At 42.2% G+C, this 21028-nt stretch overlaps 1 protein-coding gene across 6 annotated transcripts in view; it reads left to right on the top strand.

Moving 5' to 3' along the window:
* DMTN (dematin actin binding protein) overlaps window positions 1–16798 on the top strand; it is a 79667-nt gene extending 62869 nt beyond the window's left edge. For 5 of the 6 annotated variants that reach the window (XM_063448485.1, XM_063448482.1, XM_063448486.1 and 2 more), the window contains 2 exons: window positions 73–121; window positions 13081–13214. In XM_063448485.1, coding sequence (XP_063304555.1) covers window positions 73–121; window positions 13081–13118 — 87 coding nt within the window. In that variant the 3' untranslated portion in view covers window positions 13119–13214. Of the gene's footprint in view, window positions 1–72; window positions 122–13080; window positions 13241–15157; window positions 15239–15429 lie in introns of those variants that run through there. The other variant, XM_063448487.1, reaches the window with a different exon arrangement.
* The last annotated feature ends 4230 nt before the right edge of the window (window positions 16799–21028 follow it).

Raw genomic sequence — 21028 nt, 5'->3', positions numbered from 1 at the left:
GCATATTACATATGACTCGTGTTGTATTGGGCTGACTGCACACACCTAAGTAATTTGTCTCTTCCCTTCCAGCTTCAGTCTGCAGAGTTTCCAGCTCAGGATCTTCTGAGAGAAAATTCAGGTGAGAATGGGCTAATCTAATTTTAATATCAGGATCTCTACTTTGCAAAACATGTTATTAAATTTAAAGTATTGTTGTTCACTTCTATATAAATATAGTTTTATGTTGCCACGTGTGTGTATGTGTGTGTCGGTAGTGGTGTGGAATCAGAATTTGTAATATCAATTCAGTCCCTATAGGTTCCTAAATACAGTAATTTACCTATAGTTTTTTCTCTGGCAGTGTAAAACATTGCTGTTTCAAAGAAATGGCAATGTTTACATTTGCCATAGAGAACTCCTGCAGTGGCTGTCGGACTGACAGTGACAACAGGCACTTACTCATGAAGACCTTCGAAAAACAAGTGTTCATGTTCTGCATCATAACGAACAGTATGATGATTAAGAATGCCTGTTGTAGTGCATTTGTGTCAGTCTTGTTGGATCTCTCGACCACCTGAAGATGGAAATCATTTCCTGCCTGAATTCATAGAGCTAGTATCTGCATTCATTTTAGAACACTACAGATGGCTTATACTGAGGGATTTCAATGCATGGGTGGATGGTAAGTCTTCACAGTTTGGACAAAGTCTACTTTCCACATTGCAGTCACTTGGATTTTGTAGCGGTACTTACCCTCTCCAGGGGCCGGCCGGGGTCCTCTCTTCTCGCCGCGCGCGGTCCTGCTCCTGCACGAGCCGCGCGCGGCTCAGCCAACGATAAGATCAGTCAGGCGGGCAGTGACCGCGAGAAGCGGTCACGTGTCCCGCCCGACACTAAGAGCGCGCCGCGCGTCTCGGGCGCGCTCTTAAAGGGACAGTGGGAGACTAAATTAGAATCAGTCTCCCATTGGCCCCTGTCAGGCCACGTTCCCCATACTCTCACGTTTTGGGGGCGTGGATATGACAGGGGCCAATCAAGGTGAACCTTAGGGTATTTATACTCACCTGTTTCCCTTGCTCCTTGCCCTATCGTGGTTTCTGTCCAGTTCCCTTTAGTGCTTGTATCGTTCAGTTGGTTTTTTGGTGCTTGACCTTGGCTTTGTTCCTGACTCCGCTCTCTCCTTATCCTTGCTTGCTTATCCGCTGTTTTGTCCTCTGTGTACCAGTCCTCGGCTTGTTCTACGTTACGCTGTCTCTCAGTTCCCTTGACCTCGGCTTGTTCTAGACTCTGTCTTTCTTTCTCGTCCTAGTCCGGCCATTCTAAGGTCCGGTAAGACGAACCCTGTTTCTTGTCTCTTGACTATTGAACTATTCCTGCGTGTTGGGGTATATTACCGTGACATTACGATAGGGCCATGGACCCCGCAGGTTTAGGACAACAGATGGCCACTCATGAGGCTAGATTCGCAGAACAGGATCACCGTATGGATCAAATGGCTCAAGCCATCCAGACACTGTTATCCAGATCAGCTCCGGTACCTGTACCTGCGCCTCCTGTAAACCCTATACCAGACACAGCTAATATGCCTAAGTCCCCTAGGTATGGAGGGGACGCTAAGACATGTAGGGGATTCCTTAATCAAGTGGAGTTCCACTTTGAAATGTACCCACGTTCATTTCCCACTGATAGATCTAAGGTGGGTTTTCTTATGCACCAGCTTACGGATAAGGCACTAGAATGGGCAAATCCTATTTGGGAGGCTAATGGGCCTATGGTACACGACTTCACTAGCTTCCTCACAGCGTTTCGTAGAACATTTGACACGACTAAAAGGTCAAAAAATGCCGCCAGGGCATTAATGAGAATAAAGCAAGGATCTAAATCTGTAGCCGATTATGCTATTCAGTTCCATACCCTTGCATCACAGGTAGATTGGACTAATAATGGGCTTACTACTGCCTTTATGGAAGGTCTGTCTGAAACTATGTTGGATGAGGTAGCAGCTAAGGACCTCCCTGTACCCCTGGAGGACCTGATTGACTATCTTATCGATATAGATAACAGGATCCGTGACAGGTTATATACCAGGTCCAGAAATAGACATTTTGTTCCCGTTAACTCCCCTAGAGCTGAGACTCCCGAGGGATCTAAAGGTTCTGAGGAGGAACCTATGCAGTTAGGGGTTGCCAAACTTACTGACGCTGAAAAGCTTTATAGGAGAAAGGAGGGACTTTGTCTTTATTGTGGTAGGAGGGGTCATATGAGACAAGAATGTCCCGTGCGTCCGGGAAACTATCGCACCTAAGACCGTATAGAGGACTGGCCTTGGGTGTGACATCACAGTCCTCACATTTGCCTCTTAATAAATTACTTCTTCCTGTTTCCCTGCACCTTGGTAGTAACTGCATAGCAGGGAATATACTAGCCCTGGTTGATTCCGGAGCGGCCGAAAACTTTATTGATTCCAGTTTTGTCAAGGAGAATAACATACCCACCAGAGAGAAGGAGACACCCTTGGCCGTTGAGGCCATAGATGGTAGACCATTATGCTCTCCAGTTATCACGCATGAAACTGTTCCACTACATATGTCTACAGGGGTGTTACACTCTGAGACCATTCGGTTTCAGATCATTACTTCTCCTTCCTCTCACCTCGTGTTAGGGTATCCTTGGTTACGTACTCATAATCCCACCATTGATTGGGAGTCAGGACAAATAGTTTCTTGGAGTGATTCTTGCCAAGAGTCTTGTATTGTTAAAATCACTCCTTTGAATTCTACTAATATTCCTCCCGTGCCTACGGTCATACCCTCTCAGTACCTGTCTCTTAAATCTGTTTTTGATAAAAGGGAGGCTGAAAAATTGCCACCTCACAGGCCTTACGATTGTGCTATTAATTTATTACCTGGTACGATGCCTCCCAAAGGGAGAATATATCCTTTATCTCCTCAGGAGAATCTGGTTATGGAGGAATATATTAAGGAATCTCTAGAGAAGGGATTTATAAGAAGATCCTCTTCCCCGGCAGGGGCGGGTTTCTTCTTTGTATCTAAGAAAGATGGCGAATTAAGGCCTTGTATTGACTATAGGGGCCTAAATAAAATCACCGTCAAAAATGCGTACCCCATACCTTTGATCACAGAACTATTTGATAGGCTTAAACAGGCCACAGTTTTTACTAAATTGGACCTTAGGGGTGCTTACAATCTCATACGTATCAAAAAGGATCACGAGTGGAAGACCGCATTCAATACCAGGAGTGGCCACTACGAATACACTGTGATGCCCTTTGGTCTTTGTAACGCCCCAGCAGTTTTTCAAGAATTTATTAATGATGTCCTACGTCAATATATACATACATTCGTTATAGTATACTTGGACGACATATTAATTTATTCTACTGATTTACAGACTCATCACATGCATGTTAAATTAGTGTTGAAAACTCTTCTGGTTAACGGTCTCTATTGCAAACTCGAAAAATGTTCATTTGATCAATCTGAAGTCCAATTCTTGGGTTATATAATCTCTGCCAAGGGTTTTCGTATGGATCCCAAGAAACTGTCTGCCATTATGGAATGGCCTCTACCCCAGGGTTTGAAAGCCATTCAGCGTTTTCTGGGGTTCTCTAATTATTATAGGCGTTTTATTAAAGGGTTTTCTGCCATTGTAGCACCTATAACCAGAATGACCAAGAAGGATGGTAATACTCATGTCTGGAAACCAGAAGCACTCGAGGCCTTTGAATTCCTGAAGGCTACATTTGCCTCTGCTCCTGTTTTACAGCATCCTGTCCCTTCACTGCCCTTTATTCTTGAAGTTGATGCTTCTGAGATAGGGGTAGGTGCTATCTTGTCTCAAAGAGATTCACCTGAAAAGCCGTTACACCCTTGTGGTTTCTTTTCCAGACAGATGTCCAAAGCAGAGAGGAATTATGATGTAGGCAATCGTGAACTCCTTGCTATCATTTTGGCGCTCAAGGAATGGAGACATCTGCTAGAGGGTACTAGGGATCCCATCCTCATTTTAACGGATCACAAAAACCTCTCATACCTTAGTGAAGCAAAAAGATTGTCTTCTAGGCAGGCCAGGTGGTCTCTGTTTTTGTCTCGTTTTAATTACATAATCACATACAGACCGGGTGATCGTAATACTAAAGCTGACGCTCTGTCCAGACAATTCGAGACTACTGACAAACTCGAGGTCGATGTTACCCCTGTCATTCCGCCTGACAGAATAATAGCGACTACTGTTCTTTCTATTTCGTCTTCTCTCTTACAAGCTATTCAGGCTAAACAAAACTTGGCTCCTGGGGAGAGGCCTGCTGATAAGCTATTCGTTGATATACCGGAGAGACGAGACATCTTGTCATTATATCATGACACTAGAACTGCTGGACACCCTGGTATTTCTAAGACATTCTCAGCAGTTTCTAGATATTTCTGGTGGGCTTCCTTGCGCAAGGACGTCACCGATTACGTTAATGCCTGTAGCACTTGTGCCAGTATGAAGTCCTCCCACAGAGTTCCTTGTGGGTTGTTGCATCCGTTGCCCATACCCGAGAGGCCGTGGTCCAATATATCCATGGATTTTATTGTTGAATTACCTCCCTCTAATGGTAAAACTGTCATCCTGATGATTGTGGATCGTTTTTCTAAGATGGCCCATTTTGTGTCTCTTGTCAAATTGCCATCATCCAAGGAACTTGCCTCTATCTTTGCCAGGGAGGTGTTTCGGTTGCATGGTATTCCCACTTCGATCGTGTCCGATAGGGGTAGCCAGTTTATCTCCAGATTCTGGAGAACGTTTTGTACAGAGATGGGTATCTCCCTCTCGTTTTCTTCAGCCTACCACCCCCAGTCTAATGGAGCTGCTGAACGTGCCAACCAATCTCTAGAGCAGTATCTTCGTTGTTTCGTGTCCCACCATCAGAACAATTGGGATGACCTTCTTCCTTGGGCTGAGTTTGCTCGTAATAACGCTGCTCATGAATCCTCCGGTAACAGCCCTTTTTACGTTGTTTATGGCCGGCATCCCGTGGTTCTTCCAGCTGCATTCTCCTTACAGGGCATGCCAGCTCTGGACGAACATTTGGCTAGTCTACGTAATACTTGGGAGCAGGTTCAGTGTTCTTTGGTGGCCTCAGCTGCTCGCCAGAAGGTTCAGGCAGACAAGCATCGCAGGGCGGCTCCATCCTATGCTGTGGGAGACCGGGTTTGGCTTTCTACTCGCAATATTCGTCTTCGTGTGCCTTCTATGAAGTTGGCCCCTCGTTTTATTGGTCCTTTTCGTATCTTGCATGTGGTTAATCCTGTCTCGTATGCATTGGATCTTCCAAAAAATGTACGCATTCCTAACGTGTTTCATACCTCCTTGTTAAAACCCCTCCTGTGCAACCGTTATACTCGGCATGTCCCTCCTCCTCCTCCGGTTTCTGTGGAGGGCCATGAGGAGTTTGAAGTGGCGGCTGTAATTGACTCTCGTTTGCTTCGGGGTCGCCTCCAATATCTGGTACATTGGAAGGGCTATGGGTCTGAGGAACGCAGTTGGATTTCCGCTGACGCTGTTCACGCTCCTCGCCTTGTGCGTTCTTTACACGCTCGTTTTCCTGCCAGGCCTGCTCCTCCCCGCCCGGTGGGCGTGTCTTCAGGGGGGGGTACTGTAGCGGTACTTACCCTCTCCAGGGGCCGGCCGGGGTCCTCTCTTCTCGCCGCGCGCGGTCCTGCTCCTGCACGAGCCGCGCGCGGCTCAGCCAACGATAAGATCAGTCAGGCGGGCAGTGACCGCGAGAAGCGGTCACGTGTCCCGCCCGACACTAAGAGCGCGCCGCGCGTCTCGGGCGCGCTCTTAAAGGGACAGTGGGAGACTAAATTAGAATCAGTCTCCCATTGGCCCCTGTCAGGCCACGTTCCCCATACTCTCACGTTTTGGGGGCGTGGATATGACAGGGGCCAATCAAGGTGAACCTTAGGGTATTTATACTCACCTGTTTCCCTTGCTCCTTGCCCTATCGTGGTTTCTGTCCAGTTCCCTTTAGTGCTTGTATCGTTCAGTTGGTTTTTTGGTGCTTGACCTTGGCTTTGTTCCTGACTCCGCTCTCTCCTTATCCTTGCTTGCTTATCCGCTGTTTTGTCCTCTGTGTACCAGTCCTCGGCTTGTTCTACGTTACGCTGTCTCTCAGTTCCCTTGACCTCGGCTTGTTCTAGACTCTGTCTTTCTTTCTCGTCCTAGTCCGGCCATTCTAAGGTCCGGTAAGACGAACCCTGTTTCTTGTCTCTTGACTATTGAACTATTCCTGCGTGTTGGGGTATATTACCGTGACAGATTTGCCCAAACTGTTCCTTCTGCTACCCACAAGAGTGACCACACTCTAGATCTGTATTTACCACTGTAGTATAAGTCTCCAACCTAATAACGAACCCAGTCATGTGATCTGACCATTACTCCATTAGCTTTTCGATAACTAGCCACTCACATACCCCTGCTCCTGTAGAGATGACTATTTTTTTTTACCACTAAAGTATGTAAACCCCCCAGATACTCAGGTCTAATCTTGATTTCAGCCACTAGTTAAACAGTTGTGATGATGTAGACGCTCTAGTACAATACTACAATATGAATGTGAAAACTGCCCTAGACTCCATTGCTCCAATATACACTCAACCCCATCCCACCCATCATAGGGCTCCATGGTTTGACAGTACAATCAGAGAGATGAAAAAGAAACGAAGCCCTCTTGAACGGAGATGGAGGAAATCCCAGACTGTGGAGAACAAGATTAAACTGGCAGAACACAAATACAGTGCCTTGCAAAAGTATTCACCCCCCTTGGCATTTTTCGGGTTTTGTTGCATCACAACCTGGAATTAACATGGATTGTTTGAGAATTTGCATCATTTAATTTACAGAACATGCCCACAACTTTGAAGATGTTTTTTTTTTTTTTGTTATTGTGAAGCACCAACAAATAGGACAAAATAACAGAAAAAGTCAATGTGCATAACTATTCACCCCCCTAAAGTCAATACTTTGTAGAGCCACCTTTTGTGGCAATCACAGCTCCAAGTCGCTTTGGGTACGTCTCTATGAGCTTGCCACATCTTACCACTGGGATTTTTCCCCATTCCTCCTTGCAAAACTGCTCCAGCTCCTTCAAGTTGGATGGTTTGCGCTTGTGAACAGCAATCTTTAAGTCTGACCACAGATTTTCTATTGGATTGAGGTCTAGGCTTTGACTAGGCCATTCCAACACATTTACATGTTTCACCTTAAACCACTCAAGTGTTGCTTTAGCAGTGTGTTTGGGGTCATTGTCCTGCTGGAGAGTGAACCTCCGTCCTAGCCTCAAATCACGCACAGAGTGGTACAGGTTTTGATCAAGAATATACCTGTATTTAGCACTATCCATCTTTCCCTCAACTCTGACCCATTTCCCAGTCTGGCTGCTAAATAGCGTCCCCACAGCATGATGTTGCCACCACCATGTTTCACTGTGGGGATGGTGTTCTTTGAGTGATGTGATGTGTTGGGTTTGTGCCAGACATAGCGTTTTCTTTGATGGCCGAAAAGTTAAATTTTAGTCTCATCAGACCAGAGCACCTAGCACCTTCCTCCAGGGCCGGCCTTAGGTGTTCAGGCGCCCTGTGCGAAACAATCTTGTGGCGCCCCCCCCCCCACCCTCACCCGTCTCTGCTTGGACCCCTTCAAACTATTTTAGGAGCATTCACAATCTGTCACCTCCACCCCCTTCTACAAAACCCCTGCACCTCTTAACCAAAACCCCTGGCCAGATCTTCACCAAGCCCCTGGCCACCCCTTCCCCTTCATCAATGCCCTGGCCATCCCTTCATCAAACTCCTAGCCACCCCTTGCCCTTCATCAATCCCCTCCCACCCTATCAATTCCTGCCACCCCTTCATCAGTCCCCTGCCCCTCTCATCAATTCCCTCCCACCCTTTTCTCAGCCCTCTGCCCCTATTCATCAGCCCCCTGACCCCCTCATCAATCCCCTCCCACCCCTTTAACAGCCATCTGCCCCATTCATCAGTCCCCTGACCCCCTCATAAATCCCCTCCCACCCCTTTAACAGCCCTCTGCCCCATTCATCAGTCCCCTGACCCCCTCATAAATCCCCTCCCACCCCTTTAACAGCCCTCTGCCCCATTCATCAGTCCCCTGACTCCCCCCTTTTATCAGCCCTCTGCCTCCATTCATCAGCCCCCTGACCCCCTCATAAATCCCCTCCCACCCCTTTAACAGCCCTCTGCCCCATTCATAAGTCCCCTGACTCCCCCCTTTTATCAGCCCTCTGCCCCCATTCATCAGCCCCCTGACCCCCTCATCAATCCCCTCCCACCCATTTATCACCCACCTGCCCCCCTTTAATCAGCCCCATGCCCCCCTTTTCAATTTTCTGCCACCCTTTATGAATCCCCTGCCAATTAATCCAATCCATGCCACCCCTTCATCAATCCCCTGCCCCCCTTAATTAAATTCCTGCACGCCTTCAACAAAACCTATTTAATACAAAAGAAAAAAAAAAGAACAGTCACTCACAGTAAAGGCTGCTGCTCCCTGGACTGAGCTGTCTCCGCCGATTGAAGAGCACCGGGCGCCGCCTTCACTCACTGAATTGGATCCTTCCGCGGCTCCCTCTGATGACAGAGCACGTCGACGTCACGCAAGTACGCGGCGTAACGCCCCCACGCTCCTCCTCCACACTCCACACAGAAGTGGATTCCCGGCCGCTGCTCTCTGCTCATAATTTGCAAGTCAAGTGCAAAGCAGCATTTTGCACTTGACTTGCTCTTCACTTGAAATACATAACTCGGCCGGCCTGCGAGCTGTGTTGGCCGCCCGGCGCCCCTGTTGCCATGGCGCCCTGTGCGACCGCACAGCTCGCACACCCCTAAGGCCGGCCCTGCCTTCCTCCATACATTTTGGGAGTCTCCCACATGCCTTTTCGCAAACTCAAAACGTGCCATTTTGTTTTTTCCTGAAAGTAATGGCTTTCTTCTGGCCACTCTGCCATAAAGCCCAACTCTATGGAGCGTACGGCTTATTGTTGTCCTTTGTACAGATACTCCAGTCTCTGCTGTGGAACTCTGCAGCTCCTCCAGTGTTACCTTAGGTCTCTGTGCTGCCTCTCTGATGAATGCCCTCTTTGCCCGGTCCGTGAGTTTTGGTGGGCGGCCGTCTCTTGGCAGGTTTGCTGTTGTGCCATGTTCTTTCCATCTGGTTATGATAGATTTGATGGTGCTCCTGGGGATCATCAAAGATTTGGATATTTTTTTATAACCCTTACTTGTTTGGAGAGTTCCTTGGTCTTCGTGGCAGTTTTTGGTTAGTGGTGCCTCTTGCTTAGATGTTTGTCATGTGACGCCCATCCTCTATACCTTGCACTGGCTACCAATAAAGTGGTGCATACAGTTCAAGATAGGCGTCCTATCCTACAATGCGTTATATGATCAGGGACCACCTTCCTGGACACTTTTAAACAAAGACTCAAGACCTACCTGTTTACACAAGCCTTTCAGGAATAGAATCTGTAACTTCTAAATGTGTGATTGTATATTGTCTAAAGTGCAGAAGTCCAATATGGAGAAAACCGCTATATAAGTTGTTATAGTGTTATATTTTCCTGTATTCTCCAAAGTTACAGACTGCCAGAGAATACAGGAATCGGTAGTCCCGCTTGAGGCCAAAGATTATACTCCTGATATAGTAACATTGGAATATCTAGGCAATATACAGGGAGTGCAGAATTATTAGGCAAGTTGTATTTTTGAGGATTAATTTTATTATTGAACAACAACCATGTTCTCAATGAACCCAAAAAACTCATTAATATCAAATCTGAATATTTTTGGAAGTAGTTTTTAGTTTGTTTTTAGTTATAGCTATTTTAGGGGGATATCTGTGTGTGCAGGTGACTATTACTGTGCATAATTATTAGGCAACTTAACAAAAAACAAATATATACCCATTTCAATTATTTATTTTTACCAGTGAAACCAATATAACATCTCAACATTCACAAATATACATTTCTGACATTCAAAAACATAACAAAAACAAATCAGTGACCAATATAGCCACCTTTCTTTGCAAGGACACTCAAAAGCCTGCCATCCATGGATTCTGTCAGTGTTTTGATCTGTTCACCATCAGCATTGCGTGCAGCAGCAACCACAGCCTCCCAGACACTGTTCAGAGAGGTGTACTGTTTTCCCTCCTTGTAAATCTCACATTTGATGATGGACCACAGGTTCTCAATGGGGTTCAGATCAGGTGAACAAGGAGGCCATGTCATTAGATTTTCTTCTTTTATACCCTTTCTTGCCAGCCACGCTGTGGAGTACTTGGACGCGTGTGATGGAGCATTGTCCTGCATGAAAATCATGTTTTTCTTGAAGGATGCAGACTTCTTCCTGTACCACTGCTTGAAGAAGGTGTCTTCCAGAAACTGGCAGTAGGACTGGGAGTTGAGCTTGACTCCATCCTCAACCCGAAAAGGCCCCACAAGCTCATCTTTGATGATACCAGCCCAAACCAGTACTCCACCTCCATCTTGCTGGCGTATGAGTCGGACTGGAGCTCTCTGCCCTTTACCAATCCATCCATCTGGCCCATCAAGACTCACTCTCATTTCATCAGTCCATAAAACCTTAGAAAAATCAGTCTTGAGATATTTCTTGGCCCAGTCTTGACGTTTCAGCTTGTGTGTCTTGTTCAGTGGTGGTCGTCTTTCAGCCTTTCTTACCTTGGCCATGTCTCTGAGTATTGCACACCTTGTGCTTTTGGGCACCCCAGTGATGTTGCTCTGAAATATGGCCAAACTGGTGGCAAGTGGCATCTTGGCAGCTGCACGCTTGACTTTTCTCAGTTCATGGGCAGTTATTTTGCGCCTTGGTTTCTCCACACGCTTCTTGCGACCCTGTTGACTATTTTGAATGAAACGCTTGATTGTTCGATGATCACGCTTCAGAAGCTTTGCAATTTTAAGAGTGCTGCATCCCTCTGCAAGATATCTCACTATTTTTGACTTTTCTGAGCCTGTCAAGTCCTTCTTTTGACCCATTTTGCCAAAGGAAAGGAAGTTGCCTAATAATTATGCACACCTGATATAGGGTGTTGATGTCATTAGACCACACCCCTTCTCATTACAGAGATGCACATCACCTAATATGCTTAATTGGTAGTAGGCTTTCGAGCCTATACAGCTTGGAGTAAGACAACATGCATAAAGAGGATGATGTGGTCAAAATACTCATTTGCCTAATAATTCTGCACTCCCTGTAAAAGGATGCTTAACACATATATTGAATCTGTTTTCATGCAAAATAGGACATAAAATGGATATGTTTGATCATTTAAAAAACTACAACAAATATTGCTATGATGTAGCATTATGACAAATCACCGTCACATATATTTATATCTCATCTATTCTCTTATAGTAGATCTTAAAGGAACACTGGAGGGTCAGGAACAGAAACATGTATTTCTGACTCTATAGTGTGTTAAAAACACTGCTGCTGGCTCTGCCCCTGATCTACCGGTTTGGCTGACATCAACAGAAGTGTTGCTCAAAGCCAATTACAATGCTTTCCCATAGGAAAGCATTGGATTGCCCAAGCCTGTCAAAGAGGCAGATCAGGGGCAGAACCAGCTGAAGCCAAACACCGTCCATGGCAAATCAGCATCTCCTCATAGAGATGCATTGAATCAATGCATCTCTATAAGAAAAGTTCAGTGTCTTCATGCAGAGGGTGGAGACACTAAATGTCTAGGAAGCACCTCTAGTGGCCAGTGGAGGTATGCTTAGGCAGTCATGTTAACACTGCATGTTCTCTCAAAAGACAGTTTTTACAGCAAGCCTGAAGGGAATGATTATACTCAACAGAACAAATACATTAAGCTGTAGTTGTTCTGGTGACTATATATAATGTATCTTTAAGTTGGAGACCTTACAAAGACCAAAATATGGCAGTAACATCAATGTGTAAAGTCACCAATAGATGGCATTGCAATACCTTAGTGTTTAATATAGAAACTGCTGGTCTGTAATGTTAGGCATGTTAAACTTCACCTTATGATTTACCAAGGGTAGTGGGAAGTGATTCTCTCAGCTTAACACTGCTCCAATCCCTAGTATGAATTGGTATGGCAATGGCTAGAGGCTGCCAAAAACAGAGCAATATAACCACTTCAAGCTGTTGCAAGAGTAATGGTACCTACAGTGTCCCTTTAAACTGTAATGCTTCAACTTAAGCTACCATTTTTCTGGAAGTGACAGGTACCTATTCCCTAGCTAGGTAAACAATGTAAATTAAAAGTTTGTGATTAAGAAAAAAAACAACATGTACTGTAGTTAGCTATTGTGTTCAGTATAAATCTCAAACGTAACGGGTTACTGCCACTGTAGTGGGTATAATAAAAGGAGTACTCTGGTGCAGTTTCCTTGAAATGGGACAAACCGTTGTGATTTAAAAAAACAGTTTATCTATTACTGTTTTTTAAAACAGTTTGTCTAACAGTTTGTCCCTCCGGGCTCTGAGTCTCCCTTCACAGCATCATTATACCGTTCATTCAATGGTTCATGGCGACAGCTCAGTGCACTCAGTCAATGAATGTTAATCCATGCACCAAATATGCACAGAATTGGCATTAGACAGGCTCAACTCTAGTTCCAGGCTGGCTAACGACTTGTCTTGAGTTACATCTCCAGCAGACCGTCTAAATATCTCCATATGTGCTGAAGTGGTCATGCTGCTTAGAGTAACGCTTTAAATATATTCATATATACACGTAAAAACATATTTGTACTTTTATTGCTTTCGAAAGTTTGCATTTTATTGTAGAAGGTGTTCTGTCAGTTTACTCACGTTTATTTTCTGCTATTGATCATGACTTTTTAGGTGAATTCTCATTGGCTAAAAACAACTTGGCAGATTAAATCTTTGTCTTCTAATGTAGCTGTTTCGTGCTAGTAATATTTTTCATCACAGAGCTATTTTCATTAAAGCAGTAGTGGCTCTCTAAATCTGCAGGTTTCTGTTCACATCTTTACAGGACTCTCCATTTCTTTATTCATAGGGTTCCAGGTAAGCATTCCAAGGGAGGGGAATGGGTGAGAAGCTGCTCAGCTCATGAGCACACAGATCTACGGCTGTGTCTTTTTATCCCACAGAATGGAGAAGGCCAGAGATCAAGGATGGATCGAGGAAACTCTCTCCCTAGCATGCTGGAGCAGAAGGTATGTATCTGATGGCACTGCCTGAGAGTGTGGAATTTATAATGGAGGACTGTTACATAAGGTAACACAGATATAATCTAAAAAAAATTAAATATCAGTATGTTAGGGGTCTGTTCACTAAACTGGGTATTATGACAACAACAACATGGTAATAGCAAGTCTTAAACCAACAAATACTTTCACATTTTAGGCCAAGGTAGCCAAACTGGAAGGATAGTGGACTGGGAATTGTTCTAGTTTGGCTATTTTGCTTTAAATTTGAATTCTCACTTTAGTGAATAATCCTTTTGAAGCTGTACTCTTTTTCTGTTTGGCTATTTTTGCAGTTTAGTGCATAAACTCCTTTAAATGTAAACAAACACACCAAACACAATAACTACAGCGTTCTCTAGTGGATATGGCAACAGGAGCATCCAGGCACCTTTTCGGTTGCTAGTAGTCCAGCTGTTTTAGAATGGTTTTTACTTCTCACAACTGTGCTTTGCGCTACTCCCTGCCTCCTCTCAGCCTTCAGAAGATCCAGATGCTTTGGCTTAGGAGCATCTGTTTGAGAACATCTACTGATCACTCTCAGCCAATGAACTAAGCCCTGCACTGCTGGGCTTAACTCAAAACTGAGAGGAGGCTGCAGAGAGGGAAGATGGGCAGAACCCAGGCAAGAAATCAATTAGTGCACTCCTGACGCCATAACCACTGCTGTGTGCTGTAGTAGTTATGGTGTTTGGAGTGTTTCTTTAAGAAGCATGTTGTGTCTTTCAGGATTGGGGGGAGGGGTCACGGAGACAGAGGGTCACTGTATTCCTAACGCTATAGTGTTTCTTTAAGTTGCCATCAATACATCTTAAATACAATTTATGAATCAAGGTAACAGGTCAGCAGCCATTTTGTTCTTCCAGATATCCAAAGGTAATATCAACCTTTGTGCTATTATTGTTTTCTTTCTAAACTCAAGAGGTAGCAATTGTGAGAGCACATGACATCTAAAGAATTCTCATTGAGCTGCATTGGGAAGTCTCTGATTGGACAGCCACAGAAAGACTGGGCTGGGGAAGAAGGACAAGAGCTATTTATAAATAAATATATATATATATATATATATATATATATATATATATATATATCAGACCAGACTCTGGCACTCAACCCAAAAAAAGTATAAAATGTGTATTACCAGGGTGCCTCCAGGCCAGTAGATATAAAGGTGAAAATCAGGAGCACTCGCTTGGATTTTTCAAATGTGAATAAACTGTTTAATCACAACTCAGCATCAACGTTTCGACCCTTCAGGGTCTTTATCTTGATAAAGACCCTGAAGGGTCGAAACGTTGATGCTGAGTTGTGATTAAACAGTTTATTCACAACTCAGCGAGTGCTCCTGATTTTCACCTTTATATATATATATATATATATATGTACCCACAATGAATGAAAAGTATAATGCATGCATGTTTTCATTTGGAGTAAATCTACTAAAGTGTTAAAAATATATATATTTATTTTCCATTGGAGTGTTCCTTGAAGTAAAACTAATCCAGGATTATTCCAGTTGAGTACGTTAAAATAATGGTGACAGGAAAGATTTCAACTGCTTTCTTGGAACATTTTATGGTATGTTTTTCCGAGAAAACCTAATAATAAATTCCTGCACACCATCTGTAAAATGTTTTCTATGAATAATTCCTCACATACCCCTTATAAAAAAGACTATTCATGCTAAAGATTCAGGAACTCCATTACCAAATAGTTCTCTATTTATATTCTTTATATTTTGCCATGGATTACATTTCCACTTTACTAACCTCTTGCCCAATATAAGCAATCTCAAATGTTTCACATAAGCTCTAGGGATTGAACTACCTGGCTTCAAAGCCAAATCCTACCTACACCATGGTAAAAATGTATATTTTATCCAAATAGATATTTCCCTACGAGATGCTCATAGTGACCAACAGAGGACGCCAGAAACTGCCTCCAGGTGTAGACAAAACACAGTTGGAGGTGAGTATAAGAAAGCACATTGAATAACTCTTGAGAAAACATGCAGAATATTTGGGAAAAAAAACAAGAAAAAGTATGACTTTCATTAACTCTTACTCCTTCTCTCTTGTCATCTTCCCCATCTTCTACCAATGTCTTCAATCCTCTTTCCCATACCGCCCTCCAACTTCCACCCTTCTCTTCCCATTTAGAAATATCTCTCCTCTGAGGAGTTCCAGCGTCTCTTCGCTATGCCTATGGATGAGTTTATCAAGTTGCCTCTGTGGAGAAGAAATGAGCTCAAGAGGAAACTGCTTCTTTTCTAATACTGCAGGGGCTTTAACTGTCCTTTCCAAATAAGGGAAGAGGCTAAGGGTGTAAATTCACAAGGGGAGTCCCCAATTCATTTTCCATATGAGGTGGACCGTAAGGATGGGAATGTTTGTCCGTGAGAAGAAATCTATAGAATCAGGAAATTACCTTGATGGTCACTAACTGAACAAGAAGCTGGACGTATGTCTGCAGGATAAATATTTATACATATATACACATATTTACTACAATCTTTCTAAAGCTTGTCTACTTTACCACTAGATGCTCTGAAACAGGACCAGTCTCTACATCATCTTATGGCACCAGACTTAAATCCACTACAAAACACTACTGCATAACTTGACACCACACAATTTAGATACCACATAACAGCTGTGTTAAATAGTTCACACACTACTAAAGATTTGCTTACATAATGCTAGGTAACTCTTCCCCGGGCATATCACATTCTACATGCAATAGAGTGCACCTCACAAGATCACAACTAATACATTAAAGAACAAATTTCAGTCATTGCCATCTTCTTTCTTTACAATAATCACAATTTGTGAACAATTTGTCACACACAGTAAGTACCCGCATACATCATGTAAAAGGAAGTCCACATTTACAACACGGATATGGGCTTTGCTACTGTAATATAATTAGTGAATTTGAGCTAAGGTACTGTGACCTGATGTTATAAGCTGTCAGCTCTGTGTATGTTTAATGGCTGAGAGCTTTTTAGTTTACTGCAACCCTATCTTACCTTACTGTCCATGGGACAAAAGGGCATATCTCTCCCACTTTCACCATTTGCCTCCAAGGGCAGTTAATATAGCCCCATGCTGTGTGTGGTTTGTGACATGCTGAACTTTGGTACACACATATCCTATCATCTCCTATTTTATTGTCTCATATCACTTATTTATCACATTTTATCAAACCACCAGTCTCCCCACATGTCCACTTAGCCAGTCCAGCCCCACTAACATTAACTCTTCATATATACACCTAATGTTTACTGTGTCCTTCCATTAATATTACATGTATGTCTCTGTATGTCATTGTGACCCTTCACAATCTTTGTCATCTCTCCACATGTGTCTGTACATCCTCTTCCATTCCTGATGTGCCTCTCCTAGGATATTTTACACATGGTTTTCCTTTTACATGTGTCCCGTGTCCTCCCTTTTGTGTGGAAGCTTTTATGATTATATTTTTTGCTTCTGATGTATAATTATTAATATTATTAAAGATAACTGGGTAGCCAGTATAAGATTTGCATATTTATTATACGACAAAAAAAATACTGGGTTCACTTTGATCTGATCCAGTAGAAGGTACTTTCACTCTTTGCAGGCAAAAGTACAATATCTTCTATATTTGCCCACGCAGCCAATAGGCAAATAGTTTAAAAAAACAAACCAATTAATGGGTCACTCTTAACACTGTAACAGCTTAGCATAACTGTCAAACAATGGTCTATCTTGATAAACTCAAACATTGTAAAATATGGTGAATGATGTAAGGTTTTTTGACCTTGGAATGTCCTGTATCATTTTCACCATTGTGGTTGGTTGCTTTTTAGGGAATAACCCTGATGGATTAATTCCTCTGGTAGGTGGGAGTACATTGTCATCAATCACAGCTATTACTCACAATTAAACAGGTCTGCCTTTTAGTGGCTCTAAAATTTGCTATCGATAGTTGGTGGCTAATGTAAACAGGAAAGCCTACCAGTAAATATGCTACATTAGTCTTCCAGCACCAGGTCAGCCAGTTAAGCCACAGTAACCCAACTTTAACCCCTTAAGGACCAAACTTCTGGAATAAAAGGGAATCATGACATGTCACACATGTCATGTGTCCTTAAGGGGTTAAAGGGACACTTTAGGCACCAGGACCACTTCATCTTCCCTTAATCTTGCAATGTAAAATATTGCAGTTTCTGTTTTAAATTGCAGGTTTAAGACAACCTCCAGTGGCTGTCTGGAAGAGGCACTTTGTGGATTTTCACAGAGTTTAATTTTGTAAAATAAAGTTGGATATCCTCACTCTTTGCATGAGTATATCCAGCGTCTTCAAAATCCCCATAGGAAAGCATTGAGTCAATGTTTTATTATGGGTAAGCTCTAATGCGTGTGCAGTGCTCGCCACAAATGCTCATTAGGCTTCCCCATCTATGTGACATCGTTAGGGGAGGAGGCAGAGCCCACAATCAATTAGAGTGTAATACAATTGTGACGGAGGCCCCGTACTCAGATTGAGTATAATAACATAATGACATATATATATATATAGAGGTGAGGAAGACAATATTTAACACAAAATGCAAATCTACCTGAATATGCAAATTAACAAGCATTGCCGATCCGGCCCTCCTGGGCCATATGATCACGTGGTCCTTTGCGAGGACCTCGCGATCACCTTGACGGCATAGCCGTCCACAGTAATGCCAGCAGGTGGAGTGCCTGTAATGACAGGTACTCCCTCTACTGCCTGTAAAAAAATAATAAGAGATTAAAACAGTTTAAAATAACATTATATATACTTATATCATATATATATTTATTATATATATATATGATCTAAATACAGTTGCAAGAAAAAGTATGTGAACCCTTTGGAATAATATGGATTTCTGTTCAATAAAAACATGGCAACATTTCATTCTTTGTGTGTTATTATTTTAAGCAGACTGTGATTGTCTATTGTTGTGACTTAGATGATGATCAGATCATATTTTATGACCAAATTTCTGCATAAATCCATATCATTCCAAAGGGTTCACATACTTTTTCTTGCAACTGTATATATATATACATACACATACATTAAGTGTATTTTAATATTAATATATATATAAAATTCTCTATATATATAAATATCAAAATACACGTAGAATGATGATATTAAATATATATATTTATATATATTTATAAATGTAAAATAAATATATATGTAAATACGTTAACAAATTAAATAAAAAAAATAATAAAAAAGAAATAAAAAAATATATATGTGTGTAATTGCGTTCTAACTGTATTTTAAAATGTATATATATATATATATATATATATATATATATTCAAGAAAATAGAGAGCACTCACAAGACTTTAGACAATGTTTTCCAAAATTCAAAAAATTTTGCTTTATTTGCAAGTAGTGGTAGTCGACGTTTCAGTCTCTAAAGACTTTTATCAAGACAAAATACAAATAATTTGTGATTCAATATAAACCTGACACAAACAAAGCTGATTGGATGATGAGGTTCGTGCAAACAAGATTGTAGGACGTCACTAATGACATTAAGTGAACTCAGATTGTGAATTTTCCAAAAAAAGAATTAACCCTATCTGAGTGCTTGCTAGTGCAAGAGTATTATACAAAAAAATTATATATATATATATATATATATATATTGAGATCAAAATACACATAGAACGAAATAATATATATATCTATATACATAAGTATATACGTATATATCACTATATATAAATAAAAATAATTGTAAAAAATTATATACATATATATATAGAATACAAAAGGAAATCAGCGCTGATTAACAAACAATATGAGGATAGGCAGCAACCCAAACGAAGGAGACCCCTCAAATCCTTCAACAAATGGGAAAATACAAAGAAATGGGGTAGGGCTGCGCCAGTAACAAATAATAAATAAATAAAATAGCGTAAAATAGTCCAAAAGAGTCTCAGTAGAGTGACAGTGCTTGATGGGATATAGATGAGTAGACTTATTTATTAGAAGTGGGTGGGTCCAAGTGTCAGAGTATTCGCATATATGAAAAACAAGGAGACAGGGGCAGCAAGTAGTGCAATACATATAAAATCCAGAGGGTAAAATAATAGTAGAAGGTAAAGAACTCACATTTAAAAGAGCTATGGCCAGTTCTGGTGTGAAGGGCGTACAGTGATACAATCCTTGCTTATGGGATATGTGAAGGGAGTGCTTCTGTCAACATCGTCTGGTCATCCAAGGCTCCAAATAGGGATAAAAAGAGGCAACAATAGTGCTCTCAATTGGATAAGAGTAAGTAAGAGTAAATAAAATAATACTTACAAGTGTAGAGCAGAAACACTGCTCTAAAAATAAAGCGTTGGTGGTATGATCCCCACCTGGGATTTCTTTAAGTGCAGGAACAACAGTAAAAAGCCAGGAAAAATAAATAAAAAGTGCATAAAAATACAATAAAAAGAGAATTGGCACAGTAAGTAACCAAAAACTTGTAATTGATCTTAAAATACACAATATAAAATAACCATTACGCGTAATTCTCATTCCTGGGCTCAAAGGCAACGTAACCAATCTGGCGAATTTCAATGTGAAAAAACTGAAAAATGTAGCGTGCTATATTTGACCCTGTAACTTCCCAAAACACCATAAAACCTGTACATAGGGGGTACTGTTTTACACATGAGACTTTGCTGAATACAAATATGTGTATTTTATTGCAGGAAAAGCAAACAGTATCATGACATTCACAGTAAAACACGTAGAACTAATTTTTTATTTTTTTTTAAATTCTTTATTTTATTTGTGCATGAAAATATACATATAGCACACCTTGCCACAATAGCCAGAGTATGCAGAGTTAAACAAAGGTGTACATCAGTTAGGCAGTGGAAAAACTTTGCACATTTTTACATTTTTAACGTTTAACAATGAGTTATGTCTAGGCTGATTTTTGATAAAAATAAGAAACTGGATTAGCTTAAAACAGGTTATAAAGGTGATAGATAACATTGCAGGCTAGTTGTTCAAGCTTACATTACTATGTAATAGATATGTTAGTGATTAGCTGTGTCTGGCTAAACATGTTGTGTAGAGCAATAGAAGTTTCACATGTTAGTATCTACGTTGCGCAGGCTGGGAAGTCCAGCAGAGAGTAGCTTAGGCAAGCTAAGTAGCCTGATACTGCTAGAGAGACGAACCACAATAAGCAGATTAGTAGATAGTGCAAAAGAGTAAAACAAAAGGTCACAGGCAACACATCAATACAAAAAGCAAATGCCATGTCAAAAAGTAATGTGGCTGCAGGAGTGTGGCTTGTATGAGGCATGAGTCCGTAATCTGTGGTATTGTCTCATGAATTATGAGAGCAGGCCTGTGTTTAGAGTCCCGATCAGTTCACACCTGTTCTGGTCGGAACAGAATAAACGAAGGATAAGGAGCTTTTCTGGCTAGAGTTATCAAAGTCAGAGGAGGTAATCCATGTATGCATCAGTCATTTCCCAGAGGCAAGCGGCAACTGTGGGGTCCCGCCATCGGTTCTTTTAGCCGATGCCCATGAGTGGGGGTCAGTAACCCAGGAGTGCAAAAGTCTCGGGTGTCGTGGCCCTAACTGGGGCCAGTGGGGCTGGCTGGGGCATTTCAGGAGTGAGACAAGCGCTGGCATACCTCGCTCCCTTGGGCATGTACGGCCATCTCCGCTCGCACGGCAGTTGGCAGGTGCTGTCAGTCTTTTAACGCTC

This window comes from Pelobates fuscus, chromosome 3, assembly GCF_036172605.1.
Source record: "Pelobates fuscus isolate aPelFus1 chromosome 3, aPelFus1.pri, whole genome shotgun sequence".
Classification (NCBI taxonomy): domain Eukaryota; kingdom Metazoa; phylum Chordata; class Amphibia; order Anura; family Pelobatidae; genus Pelobates; species Pelobates fuscus.
Note: the sequence above shows the minus strand (reverse complement) of the source record. Positions and strands in the feature narration are given on the sequence as shown.